Genomic DNA, 23,818 nt, shown 5'->3' with positions numbered 1-23,818 from the left:
AAAGAAAACTGCAAATGATAAATGGTGAAGTGTGAAATCACTGATCTCTGATAATCCCACAATACCCATTAAATTCTACCTTCTAACCTACACACAGTACACACACACATCCTGGACATGTATGCACACCCACACATATACATGCAAAGATAGTGAGTTTTTGACGGAAAGAAAATACTAAAATGAATATCTGCACCAATTAATAAGCATCCGAAACATGCAACAGCAAAAGCATGTGTGGATTCAAAGCACCGTACTCACCTATTTAACCCTTAACATTAAGAAACATTAATTCTAATGGATTCTGTAGGCTGGAGAAATTGTAAGAAGCGTGGCTATTACATCGACTAATAGACAAAGATGTTGCTTGAGTCTTTAATCCGTGTTAGTGAAATCCCATTAAGATTCAATAGTTGAAAAAGAAATATTGAAATCAGCTCCAGTCCATTACAAAAAAAAAGAGTGAAAAAAAGAGTCCCGAATTTAGGACAGTTTGAATAATTGTTAATTATTTTTTTCCTTTGGAATCAAATCCAGGATTTAAAGGGTAATTCCACAGGAAACAGCTATATCCAGAGTGCCTTTATCATGGTGACGACTGCTCAAAAGTCCCACTTCCCATTATCTTCATGTAATGAAGAGGAGAGGCGTTAAATCTCCTTCAGGAAAAAAGTGGAAATATAAAAAGAAAAGATGGACAAGGAAATGAGTTGTGGGGTTTGCTTCACTTTGCTATGCATCTGTCTATTGCTGTGCCTCTCTGTAGCTCGCTCACCACACACAGGCACACACGCCAAATGATTCAGTTACTTTGTAGTCAGCTAAATGCTTTCGAGCCATCCTATCTTCTGTTTTTCTCAAATGCAAAAGATCATTCATGAATAATCTGTCCCTCATATTTCAACAAATGGATGTAGTCAAGGTGATGAATTGCAAAATTACGTCACCAGAATGCAAAATAAATAGCAACTCCTCTCTGATGCAAGCAAGTCAATGACGTGTAAGGACATGATATTTTTTTAGATGGCAAATGAAAAGACAAAATGCAACAACAAATAAACCAATAAGTGGTTCAATACAGAGGGGGTGAGAGGGTGGAAGTGATGGAGAGAAAAGGATGCGGGGGAAAAAGGTGAATAAAGAGATTAAAGCTTGAAGCAAAGTGAGTGAAAAAATTGAAAATTATGGTGGAGGAAAAAAGGGGGAAAAATCCTCTGGATGATATAGCCAGTTTTTTTGCTAGTCCATTCTCTTTGAGTACTTGTGTGTGTCTGCGAGGATGAGAGTCAGTTCAGAAAGATAGGAGAGAGAGAGAGAGAGAGAGAGAGAGAGAGAGAGAGAGAGAGAGAGAGAGAGAGAGAGAGAGAGAGAGAGAGGAAAAGAGGGCAGAAAAAAGCAAGGAGGGAGAATGGTGTATAAACACAGATGACACCCCAACAGAACGGACGAGCGCTGGCTTACAAATGCGCTTTGAATCAACGTTGCACTGTCGTTCATGAATGAGGCCTTTGCTCAGTTTGACCTTCACCTGAACAAGATGAAGTGGGGAAGCTTAAACGCACCTCGGTTTCACAACAATGTACATTTCCTCTACAGGCACGATGTGAAATTTGGACGTCTCTCAATGAGCATGACAGCGAACAAAAAGACATGTGAGGAGGGCGGTGTGTGACAGTGGGGCGATTTCACACGTTTTAATGGAAGAACAGACTTTTGTGCAACAACACAAATGAGGCGGTCAAAGTGCGGCTCCGTGATGGCGGCTGGAGAAGGTGCTTGCCTGATGAGTCAGTGTGGTTTTCTTTGGTTTGAGGAGGACAAAAAAAAGGCAAACCGAGTCAGAAAAGACAGATTATAGTATGCAAGGGGAGAGTGACGTGAGGATGACATGGCATGAGGCAAGAATCAGCTGAGAGCCAGATGGGAGGGGAGCCATGTTGGTACCGAAGCTTGATTGTAGGCCAGTGTGTGTGTGTGTGTGTGTGTGTGTGTGTGTGTGTGTGTGTGTGTGTGTGTGTGTGTGTGTGTGCTTAATATACGTGCAACCCACACAAAAACATCTCGCAATCACAGAAAAAGGAACAAAGACTTTGAGACAGACACTAAACACTAAATAGACCTACCTATGGTTAGAATTAAGAATCGCCCAAAAAAGATGCATAGGATGGTGGGAGGAGAAAAGAGGAGGGGAAAATAGGAAATAGGAAAAGGTACAAAAGTGAAAAAGGCATAAATAGAAAATACATGCAAGCCAATTAAAATGCCTCTATGAGAGTGTTTTTTTAAAGGGAGGAAATTAAAACACCGGTGGAGTCAAAAAGTAGCCAAAGTTACGGGTGGACAGTGAGTGGAGTGGCGGTGGGGAGGAGGAGGAAGAGGGGGGGGAGAAGGAAGGAGGCGGTGAAGGGAGGAGGGAGCGTGGGCTGCACAGGGGTAAAAAGGGCTGGAAGTGATAGCAATGGAGAGGGAAGGGAGAATGAATGGGGGCTAAAAAAGGAGAATAAAGGGGGCCAAAAAAAAAATCCCCCTCCTCTTTCTCTTTCTCTTTTTCTCTGTCTCTCTGCCTCTCTCTCTCCCTCCTTGTCTGGCTCATAAATAGAAGAAATTGTTGACCAGGTAAATGGCGAAATAGATGAGAAGACAGAGAACCGAGAGAGCGAGCAAATGAAAAGGTAAAGCACCTCCCAGCAGCGCGATGAGGAAAAAAAAGAACAAAAAACGAAAGATAAAAGCAAATACTCCAGTGGCCTCCGTTGTCTCCAGTCTATATGTGGAAGGGGGGATTGGCTATTGCCAGTAGTTCCCCTTCCCCGGCTGCCTTCTGCTTTCTTCTGTCTCTCCTCCCAAAAAAGACTTCCCATCCAGATGACAAAAAGCAGGCACTGATGTCCTTTCCTCTCTCTCAACTCTGGTCTGATATCACGTGCCACTCACACAGGTTAGACATTGTTGCAGCAGCAACGCACAGTATCACCAATATTGCTCAGTGGGAGGAAAAAAAAAGGCATTGGGGCTGCTGCTAGTCAAGCACTGCCTGCCTCATGAGGAAGGATACTGAGCTGGAATTGCTCTGTCTCCCCTCTCCCGCCCATCCCTGCGAAAAGATAGGAGGAAGGGAGGTGGGCCCACTCGCTGCATTAGTATTCATTGAAAGAGTGTGTGAGAGAGAGAGAGAGAGAGAGGGAGAGAGATACAGAGAGATGAGGAGGTGGAGGAGGAGGAGGAGGAGAGGGGTGCCTTCCAACAAATATCGAGGACCCAAACCGGTGTGTGAAACTGATAAGAGACTGGCTCCCCCTAGAGTCAATCATCGATACACTACATACAAATAACTGGAAACACTGGGAATAGTGCTGGACCAACGGGTCTGATGACCTGTGACCTGCATTCAGTACAACACTTCCCATCTTAAACTCTTAGGACTAATTCACTCCTTCACTTCTGCACTGTCATCCCTACTGCATGACATTATTGCAATCCACTTACACAGCACTTCAGAGTTCAATTTAATGAGCCAAATAAACAAAGCACCGTTACCCTTTACGCTGTTCACTCTGTGCGTGACAATCGGACAACGCATCAAAAGGAATTTTGGTTCACGTCTGCGGTGTTGTGAAAACAGGCCAACCCTTTCCTCTGCATTTTGCCCTCGGTTAAACTCGGTGTTGCTATGGTGACAGATGACCGCTCTCGAGTGTCCAAATCAAAGCTAACAGCACACACAGATAGGTGGTCAAAAGCACCCTTCAAAAGATAAAGACTGCAGTGTATATCCACACAAGTCATGCCTCTGTCTAAACATTTTGACCATTTCTGCCATCAGTGACGCCACGGACATATGAAACATAAAATCCATTACGTTTCACTTGCCATGCCCACAAGGACAAGACGCTACATTGTGCCTAACAAAGGCTTTTACTCAAAAGAGAGAGGGAGGTGAACAACATTCTTGTTTTATTCTCTATGTCGCTTACAACTTATTCCCACAGCCGGGACTACAGTGCATGCATAGCTTGGTTCTCGCTATGTTAAAGTTGTTATTTATAGTGAAGGGAAAGAGAGACAGAGGGAGACGTAGAGATGCTGACAGGTTCCTGAAAGACAATCTGATTACAAACCTCCACAGTCCCCTCCGTCTCCTCTGCTGACCCTTTTATCAGACAGTGATTACTTAACATAATCAAACTCAAGCCCCATTGTACTTACAATGACAGGTGGCATGAGACGGAGTAAAGAGCACAACATTTCAGACAAGTTCTGTTCAGTATTTCAATCATGCATCAGCACGCTAAGAGATTACCTTACAATGAAGCGGAGGGTGGAATCCATGTGACCGAGGACAGTTTTCCTCTCTCTTGGCCGACCTTGTATGGACCCAGCTTCAGACAACATCTGTGGATTTGAAAATACAATACGGTCAAAGGATAGAGAGCAATTACTGGACAGTTATGAACCTTGAACCTTCAAACCTTCAAACTTCAGTTTGAAGGCATTGTCTTCACCCTGGATTTGTCCACAGGGAAGTCGGTGAGCTTAAATGTTCTTTCCCTGATCATATACATTTGCACCTGTGAGTGAACTCTAATTACAGTCATCTGCTTCTGTGGAGCAAATATTTCAGCACTTTGAACCATTTTTCAGGAGTTGGAGAGATGGGAAATGTCAGTTGTTTATACTTTAAGTGTTTCACCAGTGACCTTTAACATGCGCTTACCCTTTGCTCTATAAAATCAAGAATGAAGACCTTTCTGTTGGCTGCTGCCTATCAGTAAACACAACTATTTATGATTTGCTTATACTGCACTGTAACTTCTATTCCTTTGATACTTTTGGTTTTATTTAATATTAAATGATTGTATTTTCTTGTTTGTATTTTTATCTTGTAGTTATTATTTCATCTGAATGACATTTTATATCTAAATGTGTTTCTTTCTCATGTTTTTCATGTTTTATGTTGTTACAGGGTGCTATACAAATAAACTTGCCTTACCCTGGGCTGCCACAGCAGGACTAGAACAAAGCTCTGATGGAGGAGTTGATAAAGAATCCACTAAAATAAATTCACTTTACCTTCAAACTGTTGCAGGGAAATGTTGGAAAGAAGTATCGCGTGTCTTCAACTTATTAGTGAGACATATCGCCCCTGTGCGGCAAGGGCGGGTGTAGTTTGATCGACTGTGCGGTGTTCGACTGAGCCTGCCTTACTGCTGCACAATAACAACACCGCGGTTGAGAGATGGCAGCGCTGTCTTCACCTCTGCGAGTCTGCAGAGGAATACTGAAAGAACTACGGGCCGTCCAGGGAGCAGAGTACAAACGCTCACTGGCCTACAACTATGTCATGGACCAGTTTCGGAAGAATAAGGCGAGTTTTCCACGTTTCAGCTAACGTTAGCTGACTGCCGTTACAGACTGCATGGGAACGGCTAGCATTAGCTAACCTGCCAACTCTTGATTAACGTTACAGTTTTGTTAGTTAAGTGGAAACAACGTTCGCCCTTCAGTCGTTCATAAAAGTGGGAACAGAGCGAACACCCAACATCACACCGGAGTGTTGTCATTGCTCACTTTGTAATATTTACAAGTAACAATTCAACACAAGGTGACTGTGAAGCAGAAGGACATGCTAACATTATCCAGAAGCTAACTAGCCTTAGCACGGTGAGGCGCAGGGGATAAAGTAGCACCCCAGCGACCAGCCTGCTACATAGTTATTTATGGTGTTAAATGCGTCGTTTATTGGCCTATGTGTTAATGTGAATAATAAATGAACAATTTAACAATTCTGCGCACTAAATGTGATATAATGCAAATCGTAAAGAAAGGTTTAGGGGTTTAAATGATTGTGTACTCATCCGCGAGAATAAATAGATGCGTAGATGCTTTTTAGCTGTAACTCCTTTTGCATGGCCACATTCACTTTCACATCGCTGTCAAAGGCAGCCACAACTAGATTTCTTTTCATTCTTGTGTGTATTCTTACGTATAGCATTTAGCTGTCATCTTGTCTCCCTGAGCACTTGTGATTGGCTTCTCTGTTTATCCAAAACACAGTAGAGCTGCATGAAATTAAGTTCTAACATTAGTGTTTTTTAAGCATATAGGCTTAAAGATTGTATTATTTATGCTTGGGAGAGCATGGTTCACCAGGCTGGTCACATGCATGTGCAGTCACTGAAGCAAAATAGCTGGGAGCAACTCTTGTCAGTGTGTATTTGTCCCAGCGCTGATAATACCCCCAAAGCATTGAAATGTATATGTTACACTCTATAGGGACCAGACCAAATGCTTACTGTCCATGTAGCTGTTCTCGTTAATGAAGGACAAAATCACAGCAAAGCCTGTCATATAGGCACATGTGTTTATGTAGTCTTTCACTGGAGTCATTTCTAGCCCCATGCTGTCCACCAGCTTGACCTTTAGGCTTTTCTTCATAAATGTTAACTTGATTTGATAATTTTTCTCTACGGTGACTGATTTAGTGAACAAAGGAAAAATGTGTACGTTGTTTAATTATGGTACGATCTGGTTCATCATTTGATCATCATTAATATTTTCGGGGTTTTTCCCCCTCCTCTCACAGGTAACGGGAGAAAGGTACTGCCGTGCCCAGCAGGAGGCACACCATGACTCCCACATGTACCTGTGCTTGCTGGCATCTACCAGGACCCACCTGGCCCTGCACAACCTTTACCATGGCAAGAAAGAGCACAGCACAGAATCAGCGGCCGGCCTAGTGGGGCTCAGGTTGCCCACCCAGCCAGGAGGTAAAGGCTGGGAGAAGTAAGGACAAGGGAGGGCGAAGCATTGGAAGACAATCGTGACTCTCTTCGGAAATAACTTTTCTGTTGCTAATTTGTCTGGTCTCTTACTTTGCCATCATGGACAGCTTTGAGGGAACTCAACATATTACTGTTTTGTTGTTCTGCCAATGTTCAATATGAGGATAATCTGATCTTCCAATAATTTAAGCAATTGGGAAAACATATGCCATGATTAAAAATCTGTTGTTTAACTGTAAATAAACTGATAATCCCTGTTTGTGTTTGTGTTTTGGAAAAACACAGGGATACAGTAATTCCTAGTAAACTAACCTTAATTTAGATTAATTTGTCTCATTGAATATTAGTCACTGTTACACTTTGTTTTTCTTGGTCACACAGTAAAACACACTACCAAACAGACTGCGTGCACATTAATTTAACTGGTAGTTAAATCCATCTATTTCTGCATTTACTCATCATAGACTTAAGGATACAGTGAATATGCATCAGACTTTAAAAATTAGATGTTGATTAGTCTGGTTTACCAGATAAATAGGCTGATGCACCGCATGTTGTAGATTACAAAAGAGGTCATAAAAAAGGTATATATTCTGTATCTGAGAAAAGAGGTTACAAACACCTTGTCATTTGTTATTATATAATATTAAGAACATTTATATCTGCGTTAATTTGTTACCTGTTTTTAACAAGGCTAAATGTTTGTCAAGCCTAATGCCTTCACTCAAATTGTAAGGTATACGCTTTATTCATTCAACAGTAGGATCGGATCGGTATCAGCCAATATGTTCAGCCCAGGTGTCGGTATCAGATTGGATCGGTGCATCTCTACCTTCTGCTATCTCCACTGTCAAGCTTAGCTTGCCCAAGACAGTTGTGATTTGTTTAAAGAAATTCAGCCACAGCGTCATGGAGATCGGTCTAGCTATGTGAGACTAGACGCTGATCAACAAGAATCACTGATGATTTATATGTTGTTTGTTGAATGTGAAAAAATGAAATCACATTGGGCATAGTGGATTACTGTCTTTATCGTCACAGCACTTTGCACAGTTGTTTGTGGGATTATTTACAGTTTGTCCCAATAGAGTTATCCACTGAGACATGCACTGCCTTTCTGGCATTTGTCTTCTGCTCGCATGCGTTTGCATCAGGGTGGACAACAAACAGGAACATATAAACAGTCTAATGCAAAACTATACAGTAGCTCTGCAATAAACATCAGCCTGATGAAGCTTACAGTGTTCAGGTATTGTTTTTGTAGTTTGTAATGTAGGTAAGCAAATATTAACTACAGGATCTTATAAGCAGAGAAGAGGAAAAGTCTAGAAGAACATCCCCGTACCTACAAAACACAAGCAAACTGTATCAGCCAAGATGAATAGTGCCTGAGAGACACTGAAAGAGTGAGCAGTTGAATCACAAGCTCTGTGACAAAGTCTCAGTAAAAAATAATATATTGCAATACACATTTAAATGCATTGTGTTTGTGGTGTCCCAGTGATTTTGTCCACCCTCTGCAGTATAGGTACAGTAACCTGCTACAGTGCAAGCTTGCATGGAATCGGGTCTCTTGTCTCTGTTACCTTTTCCCTCTGTTCACAGATCCCTCATCTCACTTTTTTTTCATTAAATCTGCCCTTCCTGTTTCCTCTTACTCTCCAGTCGTGACTAACATTGCCTTCAGTGTGAATTTAAATAGCCTAACCCTAAAGCAAGCAACAAACAGTGACACAGGGAGTAAGACATGCACCCATGAGCTGCCCCAAACTAACACACACACGCGCACACACATACACAAACTCAGCCCTGGAAAGAATGCCAAATGCATACTGACAAACCAACGGCCTATGTCAAAATATATATTGTACAAAAAGCAGGATGTAGATGTGCTTCTCCACTCCCCACTGTTCTAAGCATCCTGGGGCAGGCAGCCATGACAAACAGAATGAGAGAGAACCCCTAACAAAAGCTGAGTGGCACTGAAGGTTACCCTTTTTGGGTAGGGGGGTTTGGATGAGGTGACTCCCTACCAGGCTGCTTCTGAGGGACTTCTAGTTATGCAAGTCAATGTATTTTTAATGTCAGAGCAACCTGAACTCCCCGGTTATGAGTCAAAGGTGATGATATAAGTGAGCGTCAAGCTGGCAAAAGGAAACCCTAAGAGCGGAGGAGGGCGGAGACACTCCACTGGTCAGAGTGGAGGCTGATCTGTTCATTTACTGTAGGCTCGGCAAGGGAGCGAGGTGCCAGCATCTCAAACTTCTGTCTCCGTAAGGGAAACAAAAACTCCTCCTGTGTTGAGAGGTCTGTGCTCACTGGAACAAGGCGCGCACACTACTCTGGGGGAGAATTTGCGCTTTGGAGCATCTGGATACTGTTACTGTTCCATCTTGTTTATCAAGGTGGTTTTTAGGAGTTGGACCACCGCATCAGGGAGCTGTCAGAGAGAGTTGTCTGCAGAAAAGCACAAGGGAGAAAAAGGAGGACAAACATAAAAACGAAGCAGTGGAGCGAGGAGAGGTGACCTGGCCGAAGCGACATGTTTGGCATGATCAAGAACTCGCTCTTCGGAAACACCGAGGAGACGGAATATAAATTGCTCAGCAGCGAGACGAAGGTAAGCATCGCGCGGACACCTGTCAGAAACAGACGTCATCCCTCTGATATCTTGAAAGCTTCTGCAAATCCTGTCCTATGCGCCTCTCTCCGTGGAAGATTACGCACAGAAATGCTGCTGTAGCCCACTGTAAAGGTGCGAGGTTTTTTCCTCTGTGTGCAAAAATATTTTATCCAAAGCTAACTAGGTACTGTTAAGGCAATTGTGTTTGAAATGGTGAGGGATTTCGCGGTGTTTGTCACAACCTCTGTAACCTTGACTGACAGCCCGCCAGTTAATTGCTTGTGACCTATAAAGATGCCTGCTGAGCCGCAGTGTGGGGCAAAGAAACAAACCAGCCAGAGGTCTTCTACCAATCAGCACGGCAGGAATGAATAAGGATGGTGGTGCTGAGTGTTGTTAACCTTAAAACAATAACACACACACACACACACACACACACATACACACACACACACACACACACACACACTAACACATACACACACTCACAGACACATACACACAGACATACACACACACATACACACACACACACACACACACATACATGCACACATGCACACTAACACATACACTCACAGACACATACACACACACACATACACACACACACACGCATACACACACACACTCACACACACACTAACACATACACTCACAGACACATACACACACACACACATACACACACACACGCGCGCATACACACACACACACTCACACACACACTAACACATACACTCACAGACACATACACACACGCATACTAACACACTAGACTAAAGTCAGAAAGGTTGGACCCTGCTGTGGGTCACTGTTTTTCTCATCATCACATCACGCGTGTGAGAAAAATAGGTACTGCGCGTGTATGTGCTTGTGCACGTGCCCTGGAAGAGGATGCTGGTCAGACTTGTTTGTGGTTAGCCCATGAGCTCAGATATGGACTGGGAGTGTACACTGATACGTTGACCATAGACAAATGACGTCACAGAGGAGGAAGGGCATGCCCTTTCCATGTAAGCACTCCACCCCCCACCTCTTGTCATGTTCTCCTATAGGCCTGTGTTGTGTTTGCCTATATTAACTCTATGCTCACTTTGGATAGATTCCAGTCAATTCAGTGATGTGGGTTGTTAGCTGAGGCAGTGCCTAACAACCATTTCGAGGCTCTTCTCTGGTGCCCTGTTGACCCACAGTGCATTACTGTAAATGTGCATTTAACCATGTAATGTCACGGTTGGCACGAGTTTCGGAATTGGCTTTGTGTGTTTACCTCTGAATAGCAGCTAACTTTTGACAGGGACACAAAGGCACACACTCCGAGACAAACAGACAGACAGGCAGGGAATCAAATGACCCAAACTGACACATTTATCCACACACAAACACACACACACACACACACACACACACACACACATTGGAAGGCAGATCTGTTCTGACACTGCATACTGGGCTGTGTCAGAACTGTCTGAAGCTGAAATTCAAAGAAAGCTGGTTTAAGATAGCAGACATGTAAAAATGACTGTTTGATTTGATTTGATTTAATTCAATAAATTGTATCACAAATGTCTTACACATGAAAAGACATAAAATACAATTGAGGATAAACACACAATAAAGCCCAGGACTTACTATATCCCATTGTGGTCCTCAACACAAAACATCAGGACAAGACAGACAAGACACTCACAGAGTGTATAATAATTAATAAAAAAATGTGTATTTTGTATTTTATATTTTATCTTATTTTTAGTACTTCTGATTGCTCTGTACTGCTGCTACGATGACCTAATTTCCCCTCGGGGATAAATAAAGTTATCTATCTATCTATCTATCTAAAAACAATGATCATAAATAAAAATCAAACTGGTCTTGATTCTCTTTTAAAAGAGTTCAGGCTGGAAATTACTTTAATTTGCCCATCTGAATTGTTCCACTGAACTGCCCCTATATAGGCAAAAGTTCCTTTTCCTGACAATGTTTTACATTTAAAAGGACACAGATCTGGTATACTGCCATGAGTACAAATATTGTGTGTGTCCTTTACCTTAGTAATGAGACATAACAAAGATCGTTTGACGCTACCAAACGTTTTTTTAACGTTGTAAAGTATAAATACATTTGAAAAGTGAACACAGAGGATCATAATCAGTCATCTATCTTACTCATGATGTCACAGGTCACTCCAGGACCCACACTTCCTCTAAGTGTCCATTACACAGCCTTGTAAAGGCTCATCAAATCTCTGGACCTGACTGACTTGATTAAACAGCAGGTATTGAAATCAGAGCTTGTCAAATGATCTGCTGGGCACTCACCTGACTCTGACACCCTACACTCTTAATTAAAACTGACACAAAATACACAGGGGTTGCAGGGCATACACACATACCTACCTACAACAATACCATAGTTCAGCTAGAAGTTTGCTAATGAATGTGATTTCAACAGAACATGAAATGGCAATTTAACATTCACAGTGTTGATAATACCTTTTGTGCGCTCTCCTAAGGCACAATAATTATCACCATATAAGCATAAAACAGCAGCTAAACATACACAACCACAGACACGTGACAGACTCATTAATTGCAGAGCTTAACTGAAGTCGGGCTCATGTCACCCACATACAATGTTAATGGTGGTCCCACTGACAAGCATCCAGAGCAGAACCCTTGTAATTACTATGCAGGAGTACCTGTCACAAGTTAGAGCTGCATGATAACATCATGTTATCTTGCATGTGCTGAGGACTGAACACAGCTGCATCGTCTGATTACAGGACCTCTGTAACCACTGGGTTTTGAATAAGATTAGTTGCTTAAAAGTTGTTAGTAACACACATATAGTAATTGAAAATAGGCATATGATATGAACTCAGTGGTGGAGTGGGTCGTCCTCCATTTGAGAGATTGAAGGTTTGATTCCCAGCTCCACAAGTCAATTCAATTTTATTTACAGTGCCAAATCATACCAAAAGTTATCTCAGGACACTTTACAGAGTAGGTATAGACCACACTCTATGACCTATTTATGATTTACATCGAAGTGTCCTTGGGCAAGACACTGAACCCCGAATTGCTCCCCCGGCTGTGCATGGGTGTGTAAATGTGGTGTGAATGGTTAGATTAGATGGTCTGTAGATGTCCACTGCCATCAGTGTGAATGTCTGTGAGAATGGGCGAATGTGACGAGTATGAAAGCACCTTGAGTAGTCTAGAGACTAGAGAAAAGTCTAGAGAAGAAGAAAAAGAAGAAGAAGAAGAATTACTTTTTTAATCCTGCAACAGGAAATTCGATTTTTTTGTTATTATACAGGTTACACACACACACACAGGCCCGAAATACACACACATGCACAAACAGGACCTATATACATGCAATTAATGGAGAGATGTCAGAGCGAGGGGGCTGCCAATGGACTGGTGCCCCGAGCAGTTGGGGGTCCGGTGCCTTGCTCAACAGCACCTCGGAAGTGCCAAGGAGATGAACTGGCACCTCTCCAGCCATCAGTCCACGCTCCATTCATGGTCCACACAGGGACTTGAACCGGCGACCCTCCGGCTCCCAGCTGAGTCACCTATGGACTGAGCAGCTCAGTACAGGATATTATCCTGATAAACATCAAAATATGCATAAAACTCCCTAAAAGACACTTCACTTGACCTTACATTTTTTTAAGAATCAAATGTTTTTATTGCATCACAGATGGGACACAAATGAACATCCTTTGAGTGAAAAATAATCTTATATAAGGTTATCATAAATCATAAGGTCACCCTTATTTAAAATGTCACAAAAAGTCAGTGTTTAGTAGCTAGCTATATGTCAGTGTAAAGTGTCAGTAGAATTGAATTCATAGACAAGTCCAGTGGAAATGGAGTGTATGGTCATTTCTACAGTACGGAAGCCCTAAATGGTCATACATAACATACATTCTATTTCCTCCGTTTTCTCGTAACAACAAGATCATTTTCTTCTGTTTTCCCGAGGTAACGAGATAATTCATTTGAGAGATAATGAATGGAACGTGAAGGCCTCAGATTTCCATCACAGTAACATGCCATGCCTCATAAAGACTTCTCATATCTTGAAGAACACTATAGACAACACTGACAGATGATTTCAGTTGGTTATTTACTGTTATGAAATTAAACTGTAATCTGAATATGTATGTGTACATTGTAAAACTCCTCCCTGTACTGGTTTTTATGTTGTTGTAATATAATATTGTTGACAATGAAGTTTGTTTAAAAAACAAAAAAACCTGTAGGACATCAGGCTCATTCGCACCTCTGATAAAGCTGAAGCCTACCTAGCTGTCTTCTTACGATGACGCACACTGAGGTGAACAGTATCTGTATTAAAAAGGCATAAAGTTATTTCAGCCTGTGTCAGGCCTGGATTAAAGACATATGTGATGTTGATCCATATTCTCCTGCTCCTCTGACAGTGCTACACTGATTCTCCAGATATATAATTCATTTTCTCGTCACGGAGGAAATAAAATACCCTATGATTGAAAAACGTGATTGAAAAATAGACCAAGAGTCAGAAACTCGTATGAGAGACGAAATCAATTGCATGATATTTTGAGATTTGTGTTTTCCCTCGGGGAAGAGACAACATGCTTCAGAAGCCCACGTACGAATGAGTATATGCTGTGGGAATGATGCCCGCAGTGTCTCCATTGTTGTCTTTTCTGCGGCTGGTTTCATTTTGGGGGGAAAAAAACATAATCTGCAAAATAATGAACTGTTTTTTTTTTAAGCCAGCCGCTTCTTATAGATGGATGATATATACGCTGTAAGGAGAACGAATCAGTGCTCACAAACATCATACAAACAAACACTGCTCTACACACACAGCATAATCACATTAGTGGAATGAGGATCAGTATTTGAAACCTGCACCACAGTCTCTATAGTGGCCAGATTCCTTCAAACCCTATTAAAGTTATTGCTCAGCAGCATGAGTGGCCTTGCTCCAGATTAGCCCCTCTAAATCATATTTAATGCAAAACTGTTGCATCATATTGACGCTGTGTGTCTGGGGGTGGGGAAGAGTTGTGTGTGTGTGTGTGTGTGTGTGTGTGTGTGTGTGTGTGTGTGTGTGTGTGTGTGTGCGTGTGCGTGTGTGTGTGTGCGTGTGCGTGTGTGCGTGTGCGTGTGTGTGTGTGTGTGTGTGCATGTGTGTGTGTGTGTGCCTGTGTGCTGTTATGTAAGACATCTCTTGCACATTATTCTCTGTAGGTTGGCTGAATCCTGTGGAGCAGAAGAAGAAACTAAATCAAATCAGTGTAAATACATCTGCATCTCATTATTTGGCACACACGGGCAGTCACACGCACACGCACACGAAAACACACACTCTGAACCCCTCCGAGTGTAAACCTCCAGCGGTTCAAACCTTCGTCCCTAGGAGCAGACTGTCAACAGCAGTGTGTCAGAGGTGAATCATATCTGAGCTCTCCCATGCATCCATCCCCAGGAATAAAACAACTGTTTGTGTGTGCGTAAAAAGCAATTTCTGCATTTGTGCATGACACAATATGTAGCGGGGGTTTGCCTGCTGCTTTCTAAACCCCCCCTGATTTCCTATCCTCCCCAGGATGGAGTTAGCTTTGAGGTGCGGCGGTACGATGGTGCCAAATACGCTGTTGTCTCCTCTGAGGGACGGTCCTTTGACCAAGTGACAGGGGAGCTGGTGAGGAAGCTGCTCATGTACATCGGAGGGAGCAATGAACAAGGTAATCAGAGCATGAAACTGAAGTTAAAGTAAGAATTAAGGCCGCTTATACTCATAGTAGTATAGCACCTAATAAACTGCCTCCTTTTCTTTCCTGTTCCCCTTTCAAGCTAAAGTGTGCATTTAAAAAAGAAAATCACACGCATTAGAAAAGTAGGAATAAATAGTTCTTATTTATGTAATGTAACAGAAAGATTGAGGGCCACAGAGAAGAAACACACTGGACTAATTGAAAGTACGTCATTAAAATCTTGGACTGGTTTTTAAATACATGATTAATCATGACTCTTTATTGAGTCAGTGGCCAAGCCTGCAGTTTATAAATGGATGGAGGTGTTTACAGTGTTTTCTCATTTTGTAATGGTTATTTAGGCAGATGCACTTTTTCAAAATCACATGTTTCTAATGTTACTTTAAGCAGAGGTCAGTCTCAGGAGGCCCTGAAGCTGGCTCACCTCAGATGACTGCATTGGAGGATACATTTGAGTAATGCTCAGACTCTAACATCCTTTGAGGTCATGTCTCTATGCTTATGGTCAACAGACAAAATATAACCTCAGCCGGCTAAAAGTGCAGTCTGAGAACTAGGCCTCATCATTTCATTTGTTTGCTATTCACAGAGGTGCAAATTACATGGCCCTTTGTTGGTATTTGCATAATGATATTATGTTCTCTACACAGAATCACAAGACTGCTGACCTTTAGATTTGGGTAGTGTGCTTCAGGGAGGATAGTAGAGTTTCTCTCTCTCTCTGCATTCAGCCTTTTCTAAACTCTCTTTCTGTCTCACACTTCATCCTCTAAGGTGAGGCCATGGGTACAGCAGCTCCCATCATCTTCACAGTGTACCCACGGAATGACGGTGTTCTGTCTCGCCGCTTGGTAGTCGCCATCCGCATCCCCACCAGCTACCAGATAAGCCCCCCGACTCCCACCGACAGTGCCATCAAGATAGAGGACCGGCCCGGCATGACCGTCTACGCTCTGTGGGTGTCATTTAAAGTGTTTCATTTAAAAGTGTCGATGTGTCTACACAAGGAACAACACCTAGGTCTCATTTTGTCTTTTCTTGTTATAAAGCAGGTGGAGGTGCTGCGTAAATACTGTGCAAGTCTCAAAACGCTCAATCCACAGAGAAATGCAGTCAGCCTCTATTCCGAAACTGTGACTTTAAACAAGCCGTCAGGACTTCTGTACAGTTTTGATGTCTCAACTATAATAAATATAGGTTGAAAGTGAGCTCCAGTGCTGTTACAGTCATTCCCCGGCTGCAGAGAGTGCAGATGCAGAAGAATCGGCTATGCTGACCAATCAGAGCAGACTGGTCTTTTTCAGGACGGGGGTCTTAAAGGGACAGGCGCTTAAACTGAGTGTTTCAGACACAGGCTGAATACAGGTATATTCAGACAGACAGGATGAGGAAAATAATGTGTTTTTTAAACATTAAAGCATGTAATCATGTAGTAGAGACCCAAATACAAATACAAACCTGAAAATGGTTATAAAATGGGACCTTTAAGATTTCTGCCATGGCTGTAGGTTCAAGTCTTTCCATGCGTTGTCCTCTGTATATATTCAGTCTCCTGCAGGGCTGTCGTGCAGGTCCTAAGGCAGGTTTACTTCACCTCACTGATGCATGGTCTTTGAAATATCAGTGTGCATGTGTGCCTTTGGGGTTACTGATCTATCCCAATGAGACAGCAAAAAAGTCCATATAATCCATAACTTAAAACTTTTCTTTCTTTTATTCACAGGCAGTTTGGAGGCTTTGCGGGGGAGAGTGAGTACCGAGCAGAGGCCTTGCGTTTGACACGCACCCTTGGTGAGACGGCCCCCTTTCAGCGCAAGCAGTACTTCTGCTGTAGCTACGACCCACCACTCAAGCCTTACGGACGACGCAATGAGGTGTGGTTTCTACAGGAAGAGCCGTAGGAGCCGTTCGATCAGATCTGAGTCAGATCTCATGCTGATACCTTTAGTCAAACTTAATCTCCCTTTCACTGCCGACAACCCTTTAGCTCTAAAGGTATTTGATTGGTAAGAGCAATATGGTGACTTGATAGACCTTTAAACCCAAATGGACGGATAGGAGATTACCCATGTTGCCTTTACCCATCTGACCTTCTGCTTGTCACATGTACAGTACTGGAATTAGGTGTTTGAGCAATCGGACAACTTAGAATTTAACATCAGTACAGCACCATTTTCTCATTTCATTATCACATCGTCTTTATTCTCTCTGATTTAAACTCACCCCTGGTAGCGCTGAAAAAATACACGATGAGAGCGATTAAAGGCTTGAAGACAAATGTAGCGTTAAGAAGTGAAAGTATTTCTTGGAGTCCCGTGTAACAGAGGGAATCTCTCTACTGCGAGGGAAAATAGATCTTTAAGAAACTAGATAGACTGGTATGCCACTGCCACTGGTTTACAGGTGTGAACCTGAAAGCTATTCAGTGGATAGTCTCATATAATCTGTATTTAACTACAGCTGGAGTGATATTTTCATTAATTTTAGAAATACATGTTTGTCTGATAAAGTCCCTGTAGAGCTCTCATCTCCCCAAAGAACACACAGTAGGGCTTTGTACATCTATCATCTAGTTTACAATTCAGTGATGTCTACAGAGAAAATGATATAATGAACATTATATACATGGTAGTAAAAAGCACACTTTCTTTTCCTGAGTCAGGACTTCTGTACAACTAGAAAGAGACAGGAGATGAGCCATAAAGTAGAACTAGTCTTAATGGGTGGACCGCTGTGGGTGGACATTAGGTAGCAGGTATAGGTGTTATAAACTCTTTGGTTTAATGTGGATCCAGGAAGCATTTGTGTGTAGTGAATATTTTGTGTTTTAGTGCATGACATTGGCATCTTTATTTATTCAGACCCTGTGCAATACATCTGTATTGTGTGATTCTGTGACGAGTGAATAAAATGTTCAGGTTTGATAGTGTTTCATAACATAATAAATATACTATTCAGTACGATTACAGATCATTCTAGTTGTCTTATTTCTTTAACGCTGTCTAGGACAGAAGAAGTCTAAAATCTCTCGTACTATTTCCACGGTGTTCCTTCTGGCTGTGATAAGAAAGTAAAAGAAATGACTTATACACCTGAAACATACACAATTTGTATTTTCACAGAAATCTGAATTAGTCAACATGGAGCCTTTCATTTGAAAAATGATTACTAATACACTTTAATGGTGCAAAAGAACTAAGGACAAAGGCACCTAATCGAAGTCACTGAGCAAAGTGATTAAATTGAACATTGTATTAAATGGACTTCATTTACATAAATTCAATATTAAAAAGCCGGGATAGTCTTTATAGATGACACTGAGGAATACCATGTATATGAGTCCGCTTTGTGTTTCAGAAGAACACATTACATTCTGTGGGTCTACAAAATATTTCTTCCATTCATTGTCAACGGAGCAGCTCCAGACTTCAGGTGTGATGACATCACACGTTTGAGACTTCTCTGGTGTCTGACTTTCAGTGAGGAGCTCATGTTCACTATTGATTGAACTCTCCTCAGCCATGGAAATATCATGTTGGAATTCTTAATTTAGGTGACGTTGCCCTTTGAAATAAGATATTTTATTTTAATTTTTTTAAATGTTTTTATATAGTTGCACTGTCGTTATTTGCTGCTCTGTGTGCCCTGAATTGCCCCCCGGGGACAAATAAAGTTTTTTGAATAGAATAAACGACAAAAATATCAAAACGCAAAATTCAATACATGGTTCATTTATTAGATTTTAATCGACAGACAAAATTCAGCAAAAGGAATAAGAACTGCAAAAGAGATATTAATATAGAGACATTTGATTAATTCAAGCAAACTAAAATCCAAACCCCCCCCCAAAAAAATCCTCACTTCACTTCAACTGTGTGCAAATCGCCTTTCAAACAGGTGTTAACTGATGCACAATGCGGGGGGTGCGTTTATACGGCCTATTGGTGCTTCACCCCACGTTAATCAGGAATAAATGGTTTGCTCTCAGAAGTTTCAACAGCAGGCAAAACACTGACGGGCCCTTAATATAATGCTGTGGCCCTGTAACCCCACACTAGTGTAATTACACAAAGAGTGGAGTTCTGGTTTCAGCTTGGCTGTGCATACATGAATACAATAGAAGCTTAGATTAGAGCTTGAGGTCATTCAAGTAACCCCAGCTTGTCACCTTTAACCTTTTTATTGCACATACTTAGACTTGTTATGTAAGAAATCTACCCGATCCCCTTAACTAACAATACACTGCTCTTAGTAAACCTTTACTACATATATTAAATTATGATGGAGACTGTGTGATTTGGGTCAAACAACACATGGAATCACTTGCACTGTAATGCAACTTATGAAGTGCAGGACCAGCTGGTCATATGTTAAGGAAACTTGCTATTTTTTCTAGTAGAAGAATCAGTCAGATACTGTATCACTAAACACTAATAAACCCAGTTCTGGTTTTGTATATGGACAACAACTCAACGCAAAACTGTATAGGAAACACACACTGTACCTTCAATGATACTGCAAAAATACTTTGATAATAGGAGTCGCTATTGTTAATTAATAAAGGAACTGCAATCAAGAAATTGCTACAAAATGTTTTGGTAATATATCTGTCTTAAAAAATACATTCCCCACACTGCCTCCTCCTTCCAGCTCTTAACAAGGACAGTTGTGGTGCCCTTACTTACAGAATCAGACAGAAATAAATCCCATCACTGAGAATGTTAATAATGATGAGTCTAGCGAGAGTTACTAATTGTCAATCACTTTAAATGAACTAAAGTAAAAGGGAAAACAGTATTTAAAATATGTGTTTGGAAGCTATTCCAGTATCCAAAATATCATTAGTTCATTGGTGAATTTTCACTGACATCTTTTATCTCTCCATTACTTGCAATTTGTCTTCTGTATTCTACAGTCGAGTAGGTATCCGTCAACATTACTCTTTACTTTAGAATTGATTTAAGATGCAGAGGAAGAGAGAGCAGTCGTCGAAGTGCTTCAGTTACTTTTCTTCTCAGGAGAGTTTGGATAAGGTGCATATGGTGGAGGCCGCTCCTGCATTAGAGTAAAGAACAGAACATAGTACGAGCGCCATCAAAGATGTCACTTCCACACAACTTTAACTGATGAGATGACAAGCAGAGCAGCTTACCATGGGCATGTAGACATTGTGTGGATTGCTGGGATTGTAATAGGCACTGCCTGCTGCTTCAGCCGCCTTGGAGTTACCTGTGCATAAAAATTAGACATAACAAAGGCAGGGAGATGAAGACACAGTGATGACTGATGAACATGTTTAGGAACGGACGCTAAAGCTCCAAACACTGTAAGAAGAACTGATGTGAGGAGCACAGTAGTAGTCATGAAGCACCACCACTGACAGCTCCAGGAATCCTTAGATCAAATCTACAGACACACACCCGGAGGATGCACAGAGGCAAACATCCCGCTCGAGCTCTTCCTAAAATAGAGATCTGAGCCAAACTGACATTTCAGCACAGTGAACCGAGCTCACCCCATGTGCAGCGTAAGACTGATTTCTCTGAAATCCACAAGTTGCTAGAAAAAGAATATGAGGAGGGAGAGGAAGAGGGGATTTTGTTCATCTTTTGTCATTTTGATGTGAAGTCGATGAGACATCAGGACCCCTTTTTGGGTGGCGTGCTACAACGGGATTCACTTTGAGGCAGACAGATCCGATCTGACGGGTGCAGTGACGCAGACGTACAGAGAAGAAAAATTTAAAAGAGAGAGAGAAACAGACCTGGAGGTGGTTGTGGTGTTGCTGCTGCCCAGTTCTGGGGGGGTGCAGCCCAATTTTGGGGTGGCCCAGGGTAGGGGGGAGGTGGGGCCATGTAGTCAAGACCAGATGGGTACATTCCTGGGACACCGAAGACAGCAGAAGAAAACAAAAAGAGAGAGACAGAGAGTTTGAAGGTCAAATGAGGTCACAGTCTGTGTTGGCAATTAGTTAGACAGCAAAAAAACAAACAAGAGAAAAAAACAAAACACTAACAAGAGAGGAATGGCAGCATTATTTGTGCCTAAAGGGTTTTTACTTTTTAAATAAACTTTCAAACAAAATATTAAAATAAGCACACATACAAATGTCATATTACAAATAAGTGAATTCTGTACCTGCAGCAGCTGTTGGATGGGGGTAGCCCATGTTGCCAGCAGCAGGAGGAGGGCCCTGGTAGAATCCATTCTGCTGGGGAGGGGTTGGGTAAGGGTAGGCGGGAGGGGCAGCTGGAGGTGGACCGTAGCCATTCATCATTCCAGGTGAAGGATAGCCGTAAGAGGCAGCACCGTTTTGTGCAGGAGCAGCGCGAGAAGCTGAAACAGCAAGAGAAAAGAGTCTTTCGCAAACAATAAAAAGGTTATGAGTTGGCTCACTCAGTCACCATTGTACTGCCTATCTTAAACCCCTATCCCACATGCACTGCAAGCCTAAAATGATTTAGACATTACCAGGCAGAGATGTATGAGAAAACGCAAATGTCCAAATCAGTTGGCTCAAACATCCAACGGACTTCACCCTGCCAACTCCCGAGTACAAAGTCTGTGTAATGTCAGACTGAACCCATATGTGAATACAGCAACTCATTGTGCAGAGTATTCATGGTGAGTGAGTGTACGTGTTGATGATGTTCCTATCATCCGCTCACCCACGCCGGAAGAAAATAAACCTCTGAGGGTGATGAGGAAGGATTATTAACAGTAAGAAGTTTTTGAAGATGGCGACATAAATGTCTTACTGGGGAGATGACAAGAGAGGAATTTCTGTCGGTGGAGAAATCGACCAATGACGAAATCATCAGACAAGTTCGAGGAACAGCAAGAGAAATGCTGGTTTATGACCAAATTACAAACCTGCTATGTGATTACAGTGTAATCCGTGTCAGGCCCTTCGTCCTGCACGCTCTACCCAGCACCACCCTTCTTCTAAATTAAAACGGAGTATTTCCAGTAGCGAAAATCCATCTGACAAAATCTCCTGTTGTGTGCTACATTTGTGAAAGTGAAACAGGAGAATGTCTGCACCTGACTCTCCTGACATTGTCCGTATTAAGGAGTATTTGTTGAATGTTAAGCATTGTAAGACGTGGGAGACAGTGACTAAGGAAGAGCATACGAACCATTTGTGGCCAGTTTGAAGAGATGCTGTCCCACCTCTATGGCTCCTCCGCTGGTGAATGACATCTTAAAATGGGCCTGGCCCTCCCATCCACCTGATGAGAGAGTGAACTATATTTAGAAGAATGCACTTAATATCTATCACATTTTACAATATCAAAGACATCATTTATAAATCAAATCATAAAGAAACCTACCACCAGGCTCAGCTGACACCGTCCCTTTAATGAAGTTGGCTGCAAAGACTGGCTGCTCAATGCTGCAGCCCTTCATCAGATAATAGGGGAACATGGCGGAACCCATGCAATCCTTGGTATTACTGGACACAAACAGCAACTAAGCCAGTGAATGAGGAAAGAGGCAAGAGAGTGTGTGGGGAAAGTTACAACAGGATGTATGAGAAGATGAACCAACTTTCCAACAAAGAAGACAGCAGCCGCAATAGTTTGTAGATTACATTTTATGCAATGTTAGTTTTACCCTGTATGGTGTGAGGTAAATGGTGCCCTTCTTGGTCCCTTTAAGCAGCTCTGACTTGCCGGTGAAGTCACTGAATGACAGCTCCACATTCTTGCATTCCCTTAAAACACTGTGAAAAGAAGAGATGACCTGTTACAGCCACTATACAATATCTACTCAAACAATTACGTGAAAGCATTCATGCGCTTGTAAGCATTGTGTAAAACTACTGCATTTAACAACATGCAGCTAACCCAATTTACTCAATGTGCAACTGTTATGTCAACATTGAAAGCTGCTTCCTGTTTTGGTTGTTGGGTAACAAGTTAGCCATCTTGCTTAACAACAGCTAACTATCAAGATACGCGGAGGCTATAAAACCGGTCAATAATAATGTCATATTGACCAAGTTTAAAGCAGTAAACACGATTTTTGAACTGCCCCGACATGACCCACTTTGCTGTCGCAAACCTCAACAACGGAAAAGATTAGTTAGCTCGCTATGCTAATGCGAACCAGGCCAGCTAGCGGGAGGCTAGAGGCTGGATAGCATTGTGTTGCCTACGCACTGGAAAGTAGAAGGTAAACAAGCAGAGGAACGAGGCGACAGCTAGCTGGGACACTAAGTGAGCCTAATGGACGCAATAAAACACACATACCTTTCGCCGTTGTTTATCAAAACGCCGCCGTTTTGCGAATGATTCCGATTCAGCGCCATGTTTAGGAGATGTCTTCTGCTCTCCTGCTTCACGTAGACTGGAGTCAGCCCGACGGGGATGCCCCAAAAAACGTCACGGGCGCTACGTCACGACACGGCGTGATAACTCGTGAGTTACGCACCGCGAGACAGTCAACATACAAACTGATGTGTCCCGGTGACATTTAAATGGTTGTTCAACATTTGGTCGAGTGTCTGGTTGTTCGTCCGATAAGTCTTGACATCCACATGTGAGTTCTCTGGCACCAGGGCTGTGTAGAAATCCAGTATAAGATTATATTGATTACTTACAAAGAGAGGCCTCGCCCCATGTATCA

At 42.2% G+C, this 23,818-nt stretch overlaps 3 protein-coding genes across 3 annotated transcripts; 2 read left to right on the top strand and 1 right to left on the bottom strand.

Annotated features, from left to right (window-relative positions):
- The first annotated feature begins 5,211 nt into the window (after positions 1-5,211).
- fmc1 (formation of mitochondrial complex V assembly factor 1 homolog) lies at positions 5,212-8,005 on the top strand. Its single transcript, XM_083930785.1, has 2 exons — positions 5,212-5,365; positions 6,584-8,005. Exons 1-2 carry the CDS (start codon positions 5,237-5,239, stop codon positions 6,785-6,787), a joined length of 333 nt encoding a protein of 110 aa, XP_083786911.1. The 5' UTR covers positions 5,212-5,236; the 3' UTR covers positions 6,788-8,005.
- A 1,319-nt stretch (positions 8,006-9,324) lies between these two features.
- Positions 9,325-17,088, top strand: LOC310960083 (heme-binding protein 1-like; the record flags this gene model as incomplete). Its single annotated transcript, XM_083931686.1, has 4 exons — positions 9,325-9,402; positions 15,019-15,157; positions 15,962-16,142; positions 16,911-17,088. The coding sequence occupies 4 exons, from the start codon at positions 9,325-9,327 to the stop codon at positions 17,086-17,088; spliced, it is 576 nt and encodes a 191-aa protein (XP_083787812.1).
- Positions 17,089-18,909: 1,821 nt separating this feature from the next.
- wbp2nl (WBP2 N-terminal like) lies at positions 18,910-23,564 on the bottom strand. Its single transcript, XM_083932047.1, has 8 exons — positions 23,443-23,564; positions 22,805-22,913; positions 22,522-22,660; positions 22,327-22,419; positions 21,326-21,523; positions 20,952-21,068; positions 20,340-20,416; positions 18,910-20,242 (listed from the first exon to the last, which is right to left on the bottom strand). Exons 1-8 carry the CDS (start codon positions 23,499-23,501, stop codon positions 20,186-20,188), a joined length of 849 nt encoding a protein of 282 aa, XP_083788173.1. The 5' UTR covers positions 23,502-23,564; the 3' UTR covers positions 18,910-20,185.
- Positions 23,565-23,818: the final 254 nt, after the last annotated feature.

Source organism: Echiichthys vipera, assembly GCF_963691815.1.
Source record: "Echiichthys vipera genome assembly, chromosome: 17".
Taxonomy (NCBI): Eukaryota; Metazoa; Chordata; class Actinopteri; order Perciformes; family Trachinidae; genus Echiichthys; species Echiichthys vipera.
Note: the sequence above shows the minus strand (reverse complement) of the source record. Positions and strands in the feature narration are given on the sequence as shown.

Excerpts from the sequence above, each read along its gene's own strand:
- wbp2nl (XM_083932047.1), bottom strand. The coding sequence starts at position 23,501 with ATGGCGCTGAATCGGAATCATTCGCAAAACGGCGGCGTTTTGATAAAC. Across the intron at positions 22,914-23,442 it reads TTGATAAACAACGGCGAAAG|TGTTTTAAGGGAATGCAAGA; the intron begins GTATGTGTGTTT and ends TTCTTTTCACAG. Across the intron at positions 20,243-20,339 it reads ACAATGTCTACATGCCCATG|GAGCGGCCTCCACCATATGC; the intron begins GTAAGCTGCTCT and ends ACTCTAATGCAG.
- fmc1 (XM_083930785.1), top strand. The coding sequence starts at position 5,237 with ATGGCAGCGCTGTCTTCACCTCTGCGAGTCTGCAGAGGAATACTGAAA. Across the intron at positions 5,366-6,583 it reads ACCAGTTTCGGAAGAATAAG|GTAACGGGAGAAAGGTACTG; the intron begins GCGAGTTTTCCA and ends CTCCTCTCACAG.